Source organism: Propithecus coquereli, unplaced genomic scaffold (assembly GCF_000956105.1).
Source record: "Propithecus coquereli isolate 6110/MARCELLA unplaced genomic scaffold, Pcoq_1.0 Scaffold32, whole genome shotgun sequence".
Classification (NCBI taxonomy): domain Eukaryota; kingdom Metazoa; phylum Chordata; class Mammalia; order Primates; family Indriidae; genus Propithecus; species Propithecus coquereli.
In genome coordinates, this window is record NW_012148841.1 from 4,106,048 (window position 1) to 4,125,312 (window position 19,265).

Consider the following 19,265-nt stretch of genomic DNA (forward strand, 5'->3'; position numbering starts at 1 on the left):
AAATGCTCTAAGAAAAGGGAGGTCAGGGGCCTAGAGTCAGGAAGAAACCTGTCTAAAGTTCAGTCACGCTGAGGGGAACGTTAAGGCCACTTCAGTCACAAGTGGTAGATGTTGATGTTTAGCAAGCTACACCTCAGTAGGTCAGTTGTAAACAAATATAAATGCTAGGTATTTTCAACCCTAGCTTAGACATCCAGCTGCCTAGTGCATCAGGAAATCATGGTATGCCAGTGCTGGTGGCTAGGTAAGAATTCTATCCATTCAAGAACCTGGAAGAGAGACCTGTGCTGCCCCTGGACTCTACCTGCCTAGGTATCTATCAACGGGTGCTTGTAACTATACCAGTACCATGTGCCCATGAGCTTTCACCAGCTGTGCAACCTTGGGCAATTTATTCAACCACCCTGAGCCTTGGTCTCTTCAGTTGTAAATAGGCATAATAAATACATACTATACAGCATAGAATGAGAAGTAAATCTGATCTGTGCATAGCACTCAACATAATACCTGACATATAGTAATGACTCAAAAAATGGTAACTATCAATATTCCAGCAGTTTTCACCTGTGCTATTATATTACTCTTACAGAGGAATGAACATACTATAACATCAATTCAATAATATACAGAGAGGCAGGAGAAAATAAGTTAAAAGAAGTACAGTTTACATCTATCGAAATTAGAGCAGAAGAAACTATCAATAAGGCACTACTTCCAAAGTGCCATGCTCTATCCTCCACAACTTTACCCTTTTTCCGGCCCAACCTTCCCAATCTTGTTCTCTCTAACTTAAATATTTTCCCAGTAGATCCCAAATCTTCAGGTTATTTAGCCCAAAGATGTAGTGAAATTTTTAAAATTATAATCTTTATTGTATTTCCTTTCTCATATTTATCATTTGTAGCATTTTACCCAAAAAAAAAAAAAAAAAAAAAAAACCCATGTGGGAGCTAACTAACTTTTCAGGAATCCTGTACAAATTCTCCCCGAAAAGTTTTTTCTTTGTTTGTATCTTGGTAGCAACTCCAGAGATTTCAAGATTTGGGCTCTGGGATTAGAACTGTGCTCAGAGTGTCTCCACAGAAGTGGTCTGTTCCCTCATCCAATGAGCTCTGCCTGTTTGTCGAAGTGACACTCCAGTGGACGGAAGCCAAGAGCCTATAGTAGCGATCCTGAGGAAAATTTCAGCAGCTGTGGCCATGTAATTTAAAACCTCTGAAAAGTGTGCTGCGGTCCGTGCACAGCATTAGTATAACATGAGGGCTGGATGCAGCCCGTTCGGAGGACTTCCTCGCCCGCTGCAGGAAAGGGAAGACTGAGAGACAAACCTGGGTGCAGCCGGAGAGGTCCAGATAGATGAGCTTGTGGCATCCATTCCCCAAGTTCAGGTACTGTAAGCCTTTGTCTGTGAACTTTCTGCAATAAGCCAAACTAAGATTCTGTAAGTTGTGGAAGTGCCTGAAAGGACAGAGCGAGAAAAGAGAGGAAAGAAAGTGATTATACTTCAGTTGTTCTCTCCAGTCTTTCTTAAGCCACTATCACAAAGAGAAGTAAAATTGTGAATTAATCTCTTCTCCTTGCAGATGTTCAAAAGTTTAACTTTATTGTTAACACTCTCCCTGTTGATTAAAGGAGACTACAGTGGTATACCACATAATGCATAATGACATTTCAAGTGAAAATAATTCATGAATATAAGAATATTTGCCGAGATTTTTAAGAAAATTGAGTGAGATAAAGCTTTTTGGGGGGCTATGTGGTGGGGGGTGCATTCATATTGTTTAGAAGTTAGTTTTTGAAACCAAAGTTGCAGAGTTTACTTTATAGTTGCTTTTAGTTTTTATCTTTGGAGCACTAAAATAATGTGCAAAATGTCTACAAAGACAAACCCTTTATAAACATTTAAATGCAGATTAACTGTTAAAGGAGAGTGAGGATTTGAGGCAGAAGAAAAAATTGAACAAAAAAGGCTCTTAAAATGAAGCTGATAAGCAAATGTCCTGAAAAATAGATTTAAATATGCATGATTTTGTAAGTAACAGTTTCACTATTATGGCTAAAGAAAAACTAATTGATATACAGAGCTTAAACATGGGTTAAGAAGAACAGTCTGCAAATGAGTGGGCAACACATGAGAAGAATTAAAAACAACATTGGAGGCTATCGATCTCACTGGAATTGGAACAGATTAAATATGGCCTCACCACAATGACCAAAATGAGAGCTTCCAGAAAAAAGGAGGGTAATTGGTACGAGCCTGTGCTACCCTGCAAGGGCTTGCAGTTTGAGTACGTTCTGTGGACAATTTTCCAAGCCCTCCTAAGCCTGGCATTTTTTAAAAGTGCAAGGACTCCCACTACTGCCTGCTCTTGTAATGGAATTAACAAAATGCTCTTGGTTTGTGATCTACAATAGTTTAACAGCAAATTAAAATGAACAACAAAAAGAACGAAAAGTGAGGAGAAAATGCTTCTCTGCTCCTCAAAAGCCTACAAATAAATAAATAAAGTTTACATTCACATAAATGGGAAATAAGATTTATAAGCATTGACCATTAATCATATTTATTCCTAAAATTTGAAAAATATATCTATATGATATAATGAGTCCCATCCCATAGTGAATTACTTGATTCAGAACATACATGCCCATCTGGGAATGGCTGTGTACACGAGATCGACGGAAAGAGAGAGAAGGCTTGGACTCCCTAGAAACTGGGTAGGCAGGGCCCTGCAGGAGAAAGCAGCACTAACATCCCAAACACACGTCCCCTCCATGGGGCCTCCAGTGGCCTAAGAGTTGTGCCAAAGTTTTGGAAATGTTTTATCTTTCTCTCCCTTGAGTATACCCCATGATTCAACTAAGTACAATTTTCTTTGGGGAGAGGCCAGGGGTATCATTTCTAACTTCAGTTCTCTAATTTGGAGAAAGGAATAGTGAGGCCCAACATGATGGAAAATACACAAGGTTTTGGAATCTGACCAAACTGGATTCGAATCCTAACCCTGACACTTGCTACAACTTCCCTAACCTTTCAGAGATTGTTTCCCATCCATTAAGTGGAGATAACATTATCTTTTTTTTAATCTTGACCAACTGGGGGGCCTCCAGTTTTCCTAAACCTCAGTTTTCTCATCTGTAACATGGATGTAATCTGATCTGCTTTTTCCCTTTAGAGGTGTAACAGTTAAATGAGAACATAGATATAATAGTATTATCTTGAGGGTGATTTTTTACAATTAAAATCAGCAGGAACATGGTAGAAGCTTTAAAAATATATGAATATCCAGGAGTGGTGGCGTATGCCTGGAGTCCCAGCTACTCAGGAGGCTGAGGCGGGAAGATCACTTGAGCCCAAGAGTCCAAATCCAGCCTTAGCAACATAGTGAAATTCTGTCTCTAATTATTAAATAATAAGGATATATGTATTGTTATTGCTACTACTTCAGATAGCATATTAATTATTTTTATGGAGTTTGTACTGTCTTCTTCCATTTGATGGAATGGATACTCATCTAACAAGAGTGTTGCACAGAAATGATTCCGAGAGGTTAGAAGATATCACATTATGTCTACACCCTGATCTAAGCCTATTGTTCAATTTCTTTAAATTCATGTGATCAGTTAACAAATACCAAAAATGAGAATTGAGCTAGAGTCTCTTAATTTTTTGTGTGTCACAGACACCTTTGGTAGTCTGGTGAGGTCAGTGTACCATTTCTCAGCATGTTTTAAAATGCATAAAATAAAATACATAAGATTACAAAGGCAGCCAATGATATTGAAATATATAATTATCAAAATATTTTTTAAAAACCAAATGAGTATAATAGTAATATGTGTGCTTCTTTAACATATTAAATAACAAGATCTAGTGGCAGTTCTAATAACTACTGTGACTGTGAAGTAGTTATGAGTATCGATATTTTGAAATATTTATAACTATAATGTGATAAAGATATATTTGTGATTTATATGGATTAAAAAGTCCCACAGACTGCTAACACTATTCTGGTTTTTACCTACATTTCAGTTAGAACTTAGTGGAAACAGAGATGATTTTTTTATCCGCCATTAAAATTCATGGAACCCTTGAATTCCACCCCGGCCCCTTGGGGAAATCCCAGTTAAGAACCTTTTGTTTAGACAAAAGAGGTTGTTCATTAGAGTAAATGACTCCTGGATTGAAAGTCCCTGGATGGCTCTCTACGAGGTGGAACCTCATGGGAACCCTCAGTTTGAAAGCAAAGCACAGGAATCTTGAGTGGCCCTGTAGATAGGCCTTTCTAGGGATTTACAGGGCTGTAGACTTAAAGCTGCTGGGGATAGGAAAAGTATCAGTTGACAGTAAAATCACGAATTTTACGCAGTACTTTTTTTTTTTTTTGAGACAGAGTCTCACTCTGTTGCCCAGGCTAGAGTGCCGTGGCGTCATCCTCACTCACAGCAACCTCAAACTCCTGGGCTCAAGTGATCTTTCTGCCTCAGCCTCCCAAGTAGCTGGGACTGCAGGCATGCGCTACCATGCCCGGCTAACTTTTTCTATATATTTTTAGTTGTCCAGATCATTTCTTTCTATTTTTTTTTTTTTTTTTTAGTAGAGACGGGGGTCTCACTCTTGCTCAGGCTGGTTTCGAACTCCTGAGCTCAAACGATCCGCCCGCCTCAGCCTCCCAGAGAGCTAGGATTACAGGCGTGAGCCACCGCGCCCGGCCTATTACGCAGTACTTTTCATTCTGAATTTTGACACACACAAAAAAATGTGTCCTCTCATGAGGGAGATCTGATTCATCATTTTCCCAGCCCAGAGACCACTTGATAGTTCTATAATTTCACTTTGAGGTTAAGTGTCTACAGCCTGTTTTTATCTTTTTCTAATTATTTGATAACTTTTTCTTATGGGGAGTGAGTTCTCTCTTTGCGATTTACTTATTTTTCTGCTACTACTATACTCTTTAAGAAATTACAATTCTTATAGAAACTCCAGAGATTATTTTTTTTCTCCTTTGTCTTTTTTCCACTAAAGAACTGAGGTAGTATGTGTTAGATCTCTAACACCTGAAGGACTTACTACTGGAAGGAATGTAAAATTATGTATTTAAATAAGAATTTTTCTGAAAAACTACCAAGATGAGGCCTAGTCTATAAAAGAAGGAATTTGCATGTGGATTCTTTTGAGTTGAGTGTTGGGCTCTTTAGTTTCACAGAGGCAGTTTCAAGTAATAGAATTCTGCAGAAAATCTAAATGGAGTGATTTGGCATCATATTTACTGGGTAGACCTTGAGATTATCCAGTCTAGACAATAGCTTACTCTGTCTGCCCTACTTTGATAAGACCAGATAACATGATAGTCCCTGACAATAAGAAATTTTTGAGCCAATTGAAGGATCAATTTATCTATATGAAAAGTCATTAAACACCACTATAGCATATAAGGCTTCATTTAAGAGCAACAACCATTAACAGTTTTACTCAGCACTGTATGTCCAGCATGGCTCACACATAGTAGTTGATCAATACATGGTGAACAAGTGAATGAACGTTGTTATTAGAATTCAGGAAAAGGAAAAATCACTATGGACTTCTGGTAGATGCCATGATTTACAGCGTAAAGGCAGTGGGATTAGCCAAGAGAAGAAGGGTATTCCAACAGTAGGGAAAGTGAACCATGTAGCAATCAAAAGCCCAGAGTTAAGGACTTCTCTTGGGAAACCCAGCCAGATAAGTTTGACTGGATAATGTCAAGGGACAGTAAGGGAAGGGTCTAGACCTCAAGCATGTCAAGGACATGATAAAAAGATTGTTCCAGAATGATACTTCTTGTAGCATGAGACAAAGCAAATTGAAGGGAAGCAAGACCAGAGGCAGAAACGGCAGGATGCTGTGCCAGATGAGGTGCTGAACGTGCCACCTAAGTTGTGGCAATAGAAATAAATAGAAAGGGTTTAATTCAGGAAACATGTAAAAGCAAAAAATTTGCCAGAATGGGCATGAGCTGTGGGCAGCCCTCATTTTCAACTTTAGAAAACCAAGTCCCTAAAGAAGTGAAGAAAAATGTTCAAATAAAAAACTGGCAAATCACTGTTGTCAAGAAAGGGCAAATTACATTTTTCTTCTGGCAAATGATTTCTTTGGAAAGAAACACTACAGGCAATTAAAAGAGAATGATAGCAGCAATGACCAACATTTCTCTGGTTATTTATAGTTTAAAGAACACTTTTGCGTATGCAAGCGTGTTTGAAACAATGGAAAATAGCAAAAATAATCATTATGAAAAATATTTTTATCACAGATAAATTACTGTATGTTTTTTATATGACAAAAATCCTCAGTATCAAGTAGTATTTATTCTGAATATTCTCTCAATGGCAAGAACTAGAAGGTAAAACCAAACAAAATTCTTATTTTGGGTCCTACTTTTTTATCTGTTGCCCATTAAAGGTATAGCTTCATTTGTAAAATAAATGTCCCTAAAAAGTTATACATAGCTGTAGTATCACATCAAATTTCCAAGGAGAAAAAAGTTATTTCAATGTGTAATTGGAAAAAATATATTTTAAGTTTAAAAAACATTTTGTAATGTGAAATAAACTACTCCCAAACCATCTATTTTGTAAGTTCAGATTTTCACAAATGGATTTATGAATTTTATAATTTCTCTCTCTCTATATATATATATGCACATACATACATGTGCATATATTCCTATAGATAAATACACATATACATACTTATATATCATAGTATGGAATGCCTAAAGAAAAGCACTAAGTGATATTCTATGTCACAGGACTGTAAGACCTTAAGGAATTTTTGAACCTCGATCCTCAGGGGCCTCACAATGGTGTCACTGGAACCAGTTTACACCAACTCATGAGAGTCAATTGTTAGCATCTCTCCCCACTTCCACATTCAATGACATATTGGTAGCCTAAAATCAGCCATGATGGAACTATTTACACACAGAAATCAGTAAACCCTACCAATCAGAGCTTCTCTTTCCTTCCCCATCCCAAGGAGTTGTTAAACATTTACTAGAACACTGCTGTTCTTGGCTTCAAGAACTCCTGATATACAGAAGACAGTATGCTAATGGAAATGCATATAGAGATAAAAACGATGAAAGAGAAAATGACAGCTTTGAAGGACAGGAATAAAATCCTAAGACAAACTCTGAACAAATAGATAGAAGCATTAAAAAGAAAAATGCCTTCTTTGGCTGAGAAAAAAATTAAGTTTTAATGTTCAAAAGGTTTACCATGTTCCAGGAAAAATTAATTGAAGGAACACAATTAAGGTTGGAAATGTCTTTAATTTCCCAGAGAAAAGGAAAATCTTGTAAGCATCTTGGCAGAAAAAAAATAGATTACCAACAAAGGAATGAAAAAGTCATGCTAGTTTTAGACTTTCCTTTAATCTCAAATATCAAAGTTTATAGGCCAACATTTGTATGGTTTTAAAGATAAAGGAAAGGACACAATTCAAGAACTATACACCAAAACAAGTTGTCCTCCAACATGATAGTCATCTTCAGAGATCAATGGCTGAAAATCTAACACACGTGCATCTTTTCTGAAAAAGGGTTTTTAAAATTTTATTTCCAGTCATCGTCAGATAAATCAAAATCAAGGTTACAGAATAAGGAAATTGTGGGGGAAAAAAGACCATCAATGAATGGACTAGAGTTAGGACTATATAATCTTTATAAATATGATTACAATATTGAGTGCAAACACTAAAAATCACTATTAAAAGGAAAGTTAAATGATTAGCAAAAAACACAACTAATATGTATGTTTATACAGGGGAGTGGAAGTGGAGGGATGTCAATTTCAAGGGAAAAGTAGAGAGAGAATTGAAATGTATTAGATCACTTGTCTAACACAGGAGTAGTCAAAAGTTATTGTTTCATCTTTAATAATTAGAGAAATGCATGTTAAAGCATGTTTTTTAAAAAACATGCACATAGCCACTAGTTAGAATACACAACAGAATGTATAGCTACCTTTAAAATGTCTTCAGATTATAAAAGTAAACAACATAGTTCATATGGCAAAAAACAGAAACACTGAGTACAGTGCAGTAACATAAAAATAAAAACATAAAAGGATAAAAATAAGACTATATACTCAATTTTTTAAAATAGAAGTTAGCTACATGCTGCATATAAAAGACAAGCCTCAAATCTAGTGACACAAAAGTTAAAAATAAAGAGATATATAAGGATATTCCACAAAAAACACAAGCTGAGGAAAACAAAGGTGACTATATTAATAGCAGATAAAAAAATTCAAGGTAAAGAAACATCAACCAGTATAAAGAATATCATTTTATGTGAATAAATGCTATGATCTATAACTTACTAATCTTTGTGTATAAAATAACATCAAAATAAATCAAGAGAAGTAATAGATAACAAATATATCACTATTATACTATAGCATCAAGAATTTATATGTATATATACACATCTAAATACAGAAATTTTGTTTGCTAAAAGAAACTCTTTGTTTTAAACATTCATGGATGATTTCCTGAAATTAATTATGAACTAGTCCACCAAGAAATCTCAATAAATTCCAAAAAGTAGAAATAATTCAGTCCACATTTCTTGACCAGAGTGCCTAATTAAAAACAAAGGTTTAATCAAAGAAATTTCAACCACTTGGAACCAAAAATTCTCTAAATAATTACGGGGTCAAAGAGGAAAGCAAATATAGAATAGTTCATTCATAAAGTGAAAAACACACTTTTCAAATTGTATAAGCTTTGCCCAAATTCTTATTTAGAAGTAATTTCATAGCTCTCTTTTTTTACTTTTAAAAGGGAAAAAAATCAATTAAATCTTCAAATGAAAAATTTAAAAAGATAACTGAATCTCATATCCAAGTCCAAAAATGACCATTGAGAAAATATAATGAGAAACTAGAATCAGAAAAGATACCATTCACAATGACAAGTAGAGAGATACCTAGGAATAACTTTCGCAAAAATTATATGAATAAAACAAAATTTTATCGAAAGATTTAGGAACTTTGAAAAAAATTTTAGAAGTGTACTTATATTCATGATAGACTAAATATTATAAAAATATAAATTAGTTCTAGTTTATTTTATCTTTAATTAGTGATGTACTGGTATAGCTAAAAACTTCCTCTTCAAAAAAATGTATGCATATAAATATATGTAAGTTTACTATAAAATTTTATTTTACTATTTTATAGATATGAAGGATGTGTAGCCTACAACTTACAAATGATAAAATATACAATACTCTTTATTGTAAATTCCATGTAGCCAACCAATTTTCACACAATGTGTTCATTGACTTTTGCCAATGAAACTCTTATAAATGTATCCAGCCAACTGATGGTTGCAACTGAAGAATGAATATAGTTCCAATACGAATATATTTGTTTACATTAATATGTAAAACAAAAATGAAATTAAAAAGATGTCCAAACTTGTCCATCAATGATGTGAGTGCCTTCTTTGATGAATTAGATAATAGTTTTCAAGTATTGAAAGAATATTACCTCAATTTTTTGTGCTATTCAGAATGTTGTAGCTACAGATATGACATACCTTTAAATATAATCTGCTTTATTAATTGTTTTCTCCATCACTTTCTTAAATCTAAACAATCAACAAAAACAATACATCAAGCTTTGATTTTTAATGTTTGCCATTTTCCACAGTGTAGAATACTTCCATATTGGCAAGTTCCAAGCTACCAATGAGAGGTCACTGAAAATGGGGCTGGGAAGAGATAAGCAGTAGCACACCATTCTGCAGCCTTTTCACACATAGATACACTAGACATAAATAACCTCAAGAATGTAAACTAACATATAGAAAAATATTATTATAGAGAGTGATGAATGTTAAAGTATATTTCTTGCCTATACAAGAATTTTAGATATATATAGAGAGAGGAATCACACATCACATGATAAAAGTTTTATTCGATAAATGATGTTTCAATAATTGGTTAGCTATTTAATAAGACTTTAAATGTAAAACTGTTCTTGGTTTGTGTAATGCACAAAAACAGGCTTTGGGTCACATGGGTGATAATTTGCTGACCCCTGGTTTAGATAATTGTTTCATTCATCTACCAAAATAAATTCTAGATGGATTATATACTTAAGTTTAAAAAAATAAAAAAAATTATGTAAATGTATGTTAAATGCCTGGAAGGACAAAGACCCTCTATGTTTAAAAGTATCCGAAGAAATTTCAAAGAGAAGATTTGATAGATTTGACTAATAAAATGTGGCAGCTCAATTAACAGGATAAACAGAAAATATGGTGTCGCCTTTTTTTAGGCTGGCACATTTGCAGGAAATGGTTAGAGTCAGAATATAAAGGAAATTACCACCCAGAATTTTCTGTTTAAGCTTTTCCAAATGTCTCACTGTTATTTTTCAAAGAATCTCAAAAGCTATATTCTTAAAAATAGTTCATTCTTTCACAATAGTTTGAGAAATGTTCTCCCAAAGTCAAATTTGAATCTCTCCCAATGTGACCATGTATTCTTTTTGATTAGTTTTTCCATAGTGAAAGTAAAGAATAATTGACATAAATTTGTGATATATTTGAATATTCTGTCAACTCTTTTGTTCTTCTGTCCCTTCACCTCCAAAGAAGTGCTGGTTAAGGAGAAGCAATATTTGTATCCAGTGTTGTCAACAGTCCATAAACAGTCAAAAAATGACCAGTGTCAGGTTCCCTGGAGCTGGCAGGGGTGTCAACAGGTAGCAAGAGTGGCAACAGGGAATCTGGGGAAGAAATGTTCGAAGTCTAGGGAGGCAGATGTTGGTATTCTATTGTAGAAAGGTCCCAGACACCAGACTAGAATTTAGGGGCCAGGCTTCAATACCCAGGAAGGGGACCAGAAAGAGACAGGCAAAGTCTAACTCAAACTACTGTGTACATTGCTACAAGAGTGACAACAACGCTGGCCAAGGCAAAAGACCAATTATTCAAACTGGGCCCACCAAGTAGGGAGGGTGCAGATACTAGCTTGGGGACTTGAAAACAGCAGTCTCCATTACCAGTATATCAGTGCCACAGTAATGGGGGAAACACTGCCTTTGGAGAATGCCAGAGAAAGCCAGAGCTTCTTGGAGCATAATTATTTTCTGTGTCATTCAAACAATACAAGCATTACCTTGGCAGGAGTCTCATCGTCCTGTTGGTGATATTTGTGTTAGACAGATTGAGAAACAAGACCCCCGGGCAGCCCTCAGAAATGTGTCTCATTGACTCGTCCTGCACAAAAAAACAGAGGGAAGAATGTTACCAAATTCTAACAGGCTTTGCAACTTCTATCATCTCTCTTCCTGCCCCCAGAAAATATATGTGCAAGAGTCAATCTCTTCATATTCTTTATTTGATATTAATTGAAAGGAAATTAAACAGAAGCCAATGGTTTTGCTTGAAGCTTCATTACTCTCTCCTTTCGCTTTTCTTTGGAAATAAAGTCTCATCCCGCCATAATGACACTTCCTTAAAATGTGAACCCTTGCAAGTTCAACTCCATGATAGGAAATTTGAGCTCAAGTGTCAAACACTCCTGACTCTTTAGATGCAGGAAAGTGATTAAAAACTGATCCATTTTAAAACTTACTAAAATCATTCTGCAAGACAGGAATAGTAAACACTCTAAACAACTAGACTTCAATAAAAGTGAGTCCCTATTTACAAAACATATTTATATATAAGGGTGTGTGTGTGCATATGTAATTAAGTTTCTGTGGTTCTATTAACTAAATATATTAAAATGCCTGAACAGATTTTTACCAAACTTATGGTAAGTTTTAGAAGGCTGAAATAAAATACAGGCTATATATAAGCTGGGCATGAAATTCAGTGTTGGGGTTAGGTTGGGGGAAGATCTCAAAGATTCAAGCATCCTTCGCCCCAGAGAGCTGAAACTAAGGTAAGACAATAGTGTCTATGATATGAGAGAGACAGAAAAACAGTGTTTTCAAGTATGGGCTCCAAATTGATATTTGTAAGACTAGGTAATTGCAAGCTTTGATTGCAATGAGTTGCTTCTCCTATGGTTAACTCTATAGAAAATAGAGTGAGAAGCAGAAGGTTTTTATTTATTTAATGATGATTGATGAATTCAATGATGGTGCTTAACAAGGGGCATGACACAGTCAGGCTCTGCATCCTAGTTCCTCCTGTCTCCTCAGAGACTTGCTCCATTGGTTGCTTCACTTGAGTCTCCACCAGCCTCTATAAAGCTGCTTCCATTTCCCTAGCCCTATTTTCCTCCTACCACTCCCTCAGCCACTTTACTGGAAAGATCAGTTTATGTCTAATGCCTCACTTTCTCACCTCTTGTCCACTTCATGACTCACTACAATATCCAGGTATACTAACAAATCAACCAGTTTTAAGTATTTCTGGTTCATGCAATGTTTGACATTATATTGCTCCTGAAAAGAATAGGCCACTGCAGGTTATCTATCTGTCTGGAAGAGAATCACCACTAGGCTTGGAGATGTGGTTTAGAGAAGAATTCTGCATGGTCAGTATGGCCACCCCAACACCACTAAGGATAGACAAGATTTATTTTTAGCAGGATCATTGATGTTTAAGATTCCATTCCTTGCTATATCCAGAGTCACGGATATTTAAAATAATAAAATCCTGCAGGTCAGAGCGTCTGCTGCACTCAAATAGGAATTGGCTGATTTACAGGGGCAGCAAACCATACCTTAAAGAGAACATAAGTTTCTTCTTTAAGCTATAAATTTCTGTTATTCTGCTATAGGAAATATTCTATGTGCCAATGCTGCATGAGTACAAGTGTAGAGCTTTTGATAAACACCGTACTCTTACCAGTGCTTTCAAGCTGCCAGCAATTTTTCTAGATACTGCATCACCAAAATGTAGAATTTAGACATGCATGGATAGATAAAAAGTACACAGTACTATTTTCCCAAAAAGAATGGAGAGAACAACCATAATGTGTGACACTGTACTTTAATACACACAAAATCTGTCTTTGAAAATGTTCATAATGGTAATCAAGTATCAAAGTGATTGTGCACTTGTTGAAACACTTTGGCAAAAATGCAAATAAAATGGGACAAGGAGAGGAGAGAGAGCTGGCTTAAATTCCCTTACAGAGGCAGCCACAGAGAAGATGAAAATGTGGGGACCAGGAAGAGGAAAGTAGCATATGCTTTAGGCACCTAAAGGAAACTGACTTTCCCTTTGAGATGAGGAGGCAATCCATTCTCTGCATTTTCCTGTCTGGAGGAGTGTCAACAACGCAACAAGTTCAAATCACTCTCATTCTCAGTATTTAAAATAACTCAAGATTCAATCCCCAAATGTTTGAACATATAAATGCAAAAACTGAGTGTCTACATTGCAAAATGGCTCATGAATTTGTCCACAATGTTCTCAAATCCTTCTGAATGTAATATATTTCAAAGACAAGCTTAGAAATGAAAGCCTGTCCCCCAGTCTATGTTTCAAAGGGAAAAACAATAGTAAAATGTAGCTGGATAAAATTATCATCCCTGTATATTATTAGACTCCAAAATTGGATAAGACTTTGATGTTCACAAATTCAACGCAGATGGCATTGTTTTGAATTTACTACTAGAAGGCCAAATTCAAAGAATATGATCTTTTACCCAAGTACCAAACTAAAGCTCCCTGAGGGCAAGGACTGAAAACCAATTCATTTAAATTCCCTCTAGCACCTAGCAGAATATCTTTAACATAGTAGGTAATAAAAATATCCACAGAAAGAATGACTCGGTTAGCAAACAACCTCATACTAACCACAGGCAGACATCTGGAGGATGTGGTAGTAAAGATTTTAAATCTCTCTTCATGAAGGAGCCCATGTTCACTTTGCTAGTGGAGAAAGAGTACAAGAAGAAAAAATAGAACATTTTTTCTCTGATGTGGTCTTTGACATGTGTATCTATGCCTTCATTTCTTGTGGATCACCCTTGAGGGCACTTTTGAACATAAAGAAGCAGCGTATTTGTGTAAAAGTAGAATCCACTGAGAAGACGCTTAGTTTATAGTCTAGAGCAGTTCTCTATGTTCTGTTGGATGGGGATCAAACAACTAATTTAAATGTGTAATTTGTGTATGGAGGTAAGGAATGGAAGAGTTCTAAGGGTTTTACTACTTTTATGTATACATTTTATTTATATAATGTCTACTATCTTTTGAAAAAATGTTTCACTGTGAAAATGGGAGGATGAATTTCATGGAAAAAAATTACTAAGGGAGGAGTTTTCAAAGAGCTCTCAGTTCGTAAACAGGAGATATACATGTAAACATAAGTATAATAGAGCAGAAAGTATGAATGTTGAAGTACTGAGACTGCAGATGTAGCTCAGGTGAGGGCAAAATTAATTCTGTCAAAAAGTGAATGGAATTGCAAAGGACTGAGGGGTTGAGAGAAAACACGGGGTGACTATTAATGAGTGTGGGTTCTTTTGGGGATGAGGAAAAATATTCTAAAACTGGGTGTGGTGATGGTTGCACAACTCTGTGAGTATACCAAAACCATTAAATTGTACATTTTAAATGGGTAAATTTAATCTCAATATAAATATAGATTTATTTATATGTCAATAAAGCTTTTTTTTAAAGGTCAATGGAAAAAAAAAGTGAATGGAAAGACCCAATGAAGTTGAAGAGTGTTTTAAAGAGTAAACAAGTGTTAGCCAGGTTGGGATAGGGGTGGTGGGTGAGGAAGGAAGGGTGGTCAATAAGGCAAGTAGGAAAACAGGTTCAAGGACACAGTGTAATGCTATGACATGCTCAGGGAACTTCAAGTGGTTCAGTATTGAAACAGAGTAGAAATCTGAAAGAAACAACTATAAAGATGAGGCTGGGAGGTAGCAGGAGGGTCCAATTCATGACCGTTTTCACCTGTGCCAAGGGTCTTGTCCCTCATCCTGGAGTTGGTGCTTAACAAGGAGCATCACACAATCAGGCTCTGCATCCTAGTTCCTCCTGTCTCCTTGGAGACTTGCTCCATTGGTTGCTTCACCTGAGTCTCCACCAGCCTCTATAAAGCTGCTTCCATTTCCCTAGCCCTGTTTTCCTCCTACCACTCCCTTAGCCACTTTACTGGAAAGATCAGTTTATGCCTAATGCCTCACTTTCTCACCTCTTGTCCACTTTGTGACTCACTACAATATCCAATTGAAGCTGTTCTAGCAAAAATCAGCCATCACCCTCTAATTCTCAAATCCAGGTAGTACTGTTCAGTCCTTTTCTGTTCAGATCTGCTCACATCTTTCTGAAACTCTTTACTCTCTTGCATTTTGTGATACCTCTCCATTTCCAACCTACTTCTCTTATTATTCCTTCTTAATACCCTCTGCTTGCTCCTAAACTGTCAGCATTCCCCAAGGCTGTGGGGAAAAAAGTGAATGGAAAGACCTAATGGAGTTGAAGAGTGTTTTAAAGAGTCAACAAGTGTTAGCCAGGTTGGGATAGGGGTGGTGAGGAAGGAAGGGTAGCTATTAAGGCAGGTAGGAAAAGTCCTTTTCTCCTCTCACTCCCTCCCTCTAGGTTGATCTCACTCACTCTTACAATGTTTTTTTGTTTTTGTTTTTGTTTTTGTTTTTTTTTGAGACAGAGTCTCACTGTGTTGCCTGGGCTAGAGTGCCGTGGTGTCAGCCTAGCTCACAGCAACCTCAAACTCCTGGGCTCAAGCGATCCTCCTGCCTCAGCCTCCCGAGTAGCTGGGACTACAGGCATGCGCCACCATGCCCGGCTAGTTTTTTCTATATATTTTTAGTTGTCCAATTAATTTCTTTCTATTTTTAGTAGAGACGGGGTCTCGCTCTTGCTCAGGCTGGTTTCGAACTCCTGAGCTCAAACAATCCGCCCGCCTTGGCCTCCCAGAGAGCTAGGATTACAGGCGTGAGCCACCGCACCTGGCCTTACAATGTTGATTATAACTAACACATCGATGTCAACCCCAGATGGAATCTCAAGTTCTAGCCATTGTTGTCCACTGCCTACCAGGCATTTCCATATAGTTGCATTCACTAAACATTACTGAATATCTACTATATACCAAAGTTGGTGCTGGGTGCTGTGACTGCCACAAAGAATAAAACACATCTCCTGCCCTTTGGGTCTCTTAGGCTAGGAGAGGAGGCAAAAATACTATGGTTAGAACTACTTTGGCTTACAGGAACCCAGAGCAGCAGCAGTGAACCCAGCCCTGGGAGCCAGTGACATCTTGGCAGAAGAGGTAATGTGTATAATAAGCCTTAAAGCTGGACAAAGAGGAAAGCACCACTTGAAGACAAAGAGAAAGGGCATTCCAAGCAAAGAACAAGAGCAAATGCAAAACCGCAAGAAGCAACTTAGAGCACGCAGCAAAGAAAGCTCAGCAGCTGTGATCACTGCAACTGAGTGTGTACACAGCAAGTGGAGTTAGGTGAGGCTATGGAAAGGGAGGCAGAGGCAAAACCACAGAGGGTCTCCAAGGGACAGCGATATTAAAGAGTTTTGACTTTATCCAATAGTGTAGATAACAGAATGTGTGGAGCTGATGGAAGATGTGAGTAAAGTGGTCAGATATGCCTTTTAGAAAGAGTAGTGTGTGCTCACAGAGTGGAAGACAGATTGCGGATAGAGGGAAAGACTGGAGACAGGGACCAGGAAGAAAGTGGCCAGGGATACATGCTCATTTCTATCTTCTTTGGCACAGCTGTTGATAGCCATGAAGACCACTAAAATGAGCCTATCATCTCTGCTGGGGCCCACTTTTCTGTCTCATACACACATAGCATTAAATATAAGTACAGTTCATTTTTGTGTAATCGTTGAAGAATTTCTACTTGCCCGAGGCTCCAACACTGGGCATAACTCTAAAAGATTAATAATAGCATTATACAAATGAAGTAAAATTTCTTGCCAATGTTTATAATATTTTGCCTTTTTCCACATTTAATCCTAAATGAGTGCACAGACATGTGTTCTGCACATTGGCACTCTAGTGCTGCCAGTCTGAATCTATTAATGTATAAACAACAATAAAATAAGCTGCTTATACTCACCGTGAGTGTTGAGCAGTTAGAGACATTCAACTCTTGCAAGTTCTTACAGTGGCCTAAATTAAACAAGTTACACGTCACTCAACAACATATTACAAATGTTTAAACTTAAAGTTTTTCTATCCTACATTCAATGCAATGTATTCATTAGAAAACAAAGACCTTGGAAAGTAACATACATGTTCTAAGTATATGGCTTCTTTTCCCAGAAAAACAATTTCTTTTGGCTTCAAAATTAAAATATATACATGTTTATTATTGTTTGAGAATTACAGGAGGAAGGAGAAAAGAGAAAAACACTACTTTGGGTAAAACATTATATAACTAGAACTTTTAGCTTGGAAGCACTTGAAGAAAGCCAACCTGCTTTTTCTGTGCATGCTTTTTTGTTCATGTTTTAACATTTTATTATGAAAATCTTCAAACATACACAAAAGTGGAAAGAATTGTACAATGAATACCTATATACCACCACCTAGATTCTGATTTATATTTTACTGTATTTGCTTTATCATATACTGACCCATCCATCCATCTCTCTATGCATCCCTCAATCTATCTTTTTTATGAATTTCAAATTGCGGACACCAGCATACTTGCCCCCAAACACTTCAACATGCATGTCTTAAATGATTCAGCATGCGTAATAATAAACAAATATTTGTTACGATTTTTAAGGTTAGATTTACATAACATTTGCAATGAATTGCAAATGGAGAAGTGGCGGATTGGAGAGGCTAAGTGCTTGATTAGCTCCGAGACCAGAGGCCACTGCACGGCTTATGCTCTCTCAGGGAAGATGAGACACGTATACAAACAGCTGAATGGCAAAGTGTTACACAATCAGTGCCCTGTGTCTGGACAGACAGTAAAACTCCAAATGTGAGACAGAAGAGAAGCAGCTGGGGAGGACACACAAACCAATGAATGGGAGATTGCCTGAGGCAAAGAAGGGGAAGGCCTTCTAGGTGCAGGAGCTCCACCAGGTCGGAAACTCCAGGCAAGGGAGTGATCCTGGCATTTAAACTGCCACATGATGAGAAAACACATCTGGTGCTCATAACCACATAGCCCCACAATAGTAGCAACAGAAATGTTAGTAGTTATAAATTCATTTTAAACATTTCTTCCTTTGCCAAGAGTGGACTGTATCTAAGTGATAAATGCAAACCAGAAATACTTTCAGAATTTTTAAAAAATGAAAAAAATTCTTAAAAAGGTGCGGATCTTGGAAGTCATCAGTAATACTTATTAAGGAAAAAATAGAATCCCCAAACAATATAAGTTTATGAGATGAATGTTATTATGGAATAGAATAGTTATTTAAGAGTAATTCATCCTTTCAAAAAATATTTGAAGGAAATAACAGTAATGAACAAAATAGACAAAAATCCTTGCCTTTTTGGAGTTCACTTTCTGGTTGTGGGGAGGCACTGACAGTAAACAAAAGAATTAAAATATCTTATCTATTTTGACAGATGGTGATAAATGCTATGAATAAAAATAAAACAAGAAAGGGGATTGGGAGTGGCCAGCGAGTGAAGGGGGCTGCAATTTAAAATAGGACCAACAGAGAAGGCTCCGCTGAGATGACATTTGAACTAGCACACACAGGAGACGACAAGGACAGTACCATTTACTCTGAGCATCTCTGAAGCCCACACTCTACATGGTTGGTGACAGAGAGACAGTAAAGGAAAGAAAAAAATAAGCTCAGGAAGACAGCCATTGAGGTCCTACTCTTGTTTGTGCCTCTCAAGGCTGTGTGGAGAATTCCTTTAATTTCTTAAATCCAATGTGATGAACAACTACAGGTTTCAGTTTTTATCATGCTGAGTCCTAACATTTATGAAGTACTTCCCCTGGTTTCGGCACTGTGAGGTGTTTCACATACATGAGCCTATATCATCCTCCCAATAACACTGAGAGGTATCCCTGGCCCCACTTTACAGATGCGGAGATGAGGTTAAATAATTAGCCTGGGTTCATACAGTTAAGCAGGTAGGAGGGCTTGATTCAAACTCAGGGTACAAACATTTGGCCTTTAAACCAGGCCAGTAAAAGGGTGAAGAGCCTTATATGCCACTGTTCAGTGAGCATCTTTATTAACTGGAAAGCCTCTGCCTTAAAAAAGACTCCTATATTGGCCGGGCACGATGGCTCACGCCTGTAATCCTAGCACTCTGGGAGGC

At 36.9% G+C, this 19,265-nt stretch overlaps 1 protein-coding gene across 1 annotated transcript in view; it reads right to left on the minus strand.

Moving 5' to 3' along the window:
• FBXL13 (F-box and leucine-rich repeat protein 13) overlaps positions 1-19,265 on the minus strand; it is a 198,399-nt gene that overhangs the window by 83,448 nt on the left and 95,686 nt on the right. Inside the window, exons 6-8 of the mRNA XM_012650294.1 lie at positions 17,077-17,129; positions 11,175-11,275; positions 1,329-1,458 (exon numbers count right to left, since the gene is read on the minus strand). Of these exons, the coding sequence (XP_012505748.1) occupies positions 1,329-1,458; positions 11,175-11,275; positions 17,077-17,129 (284 nt within the window). The remainder of the gene's footprint in view (positions 1-1,328; positions 1,459-11,174; positions 11,276-17,076; positions 17,130-19,265) is intronic.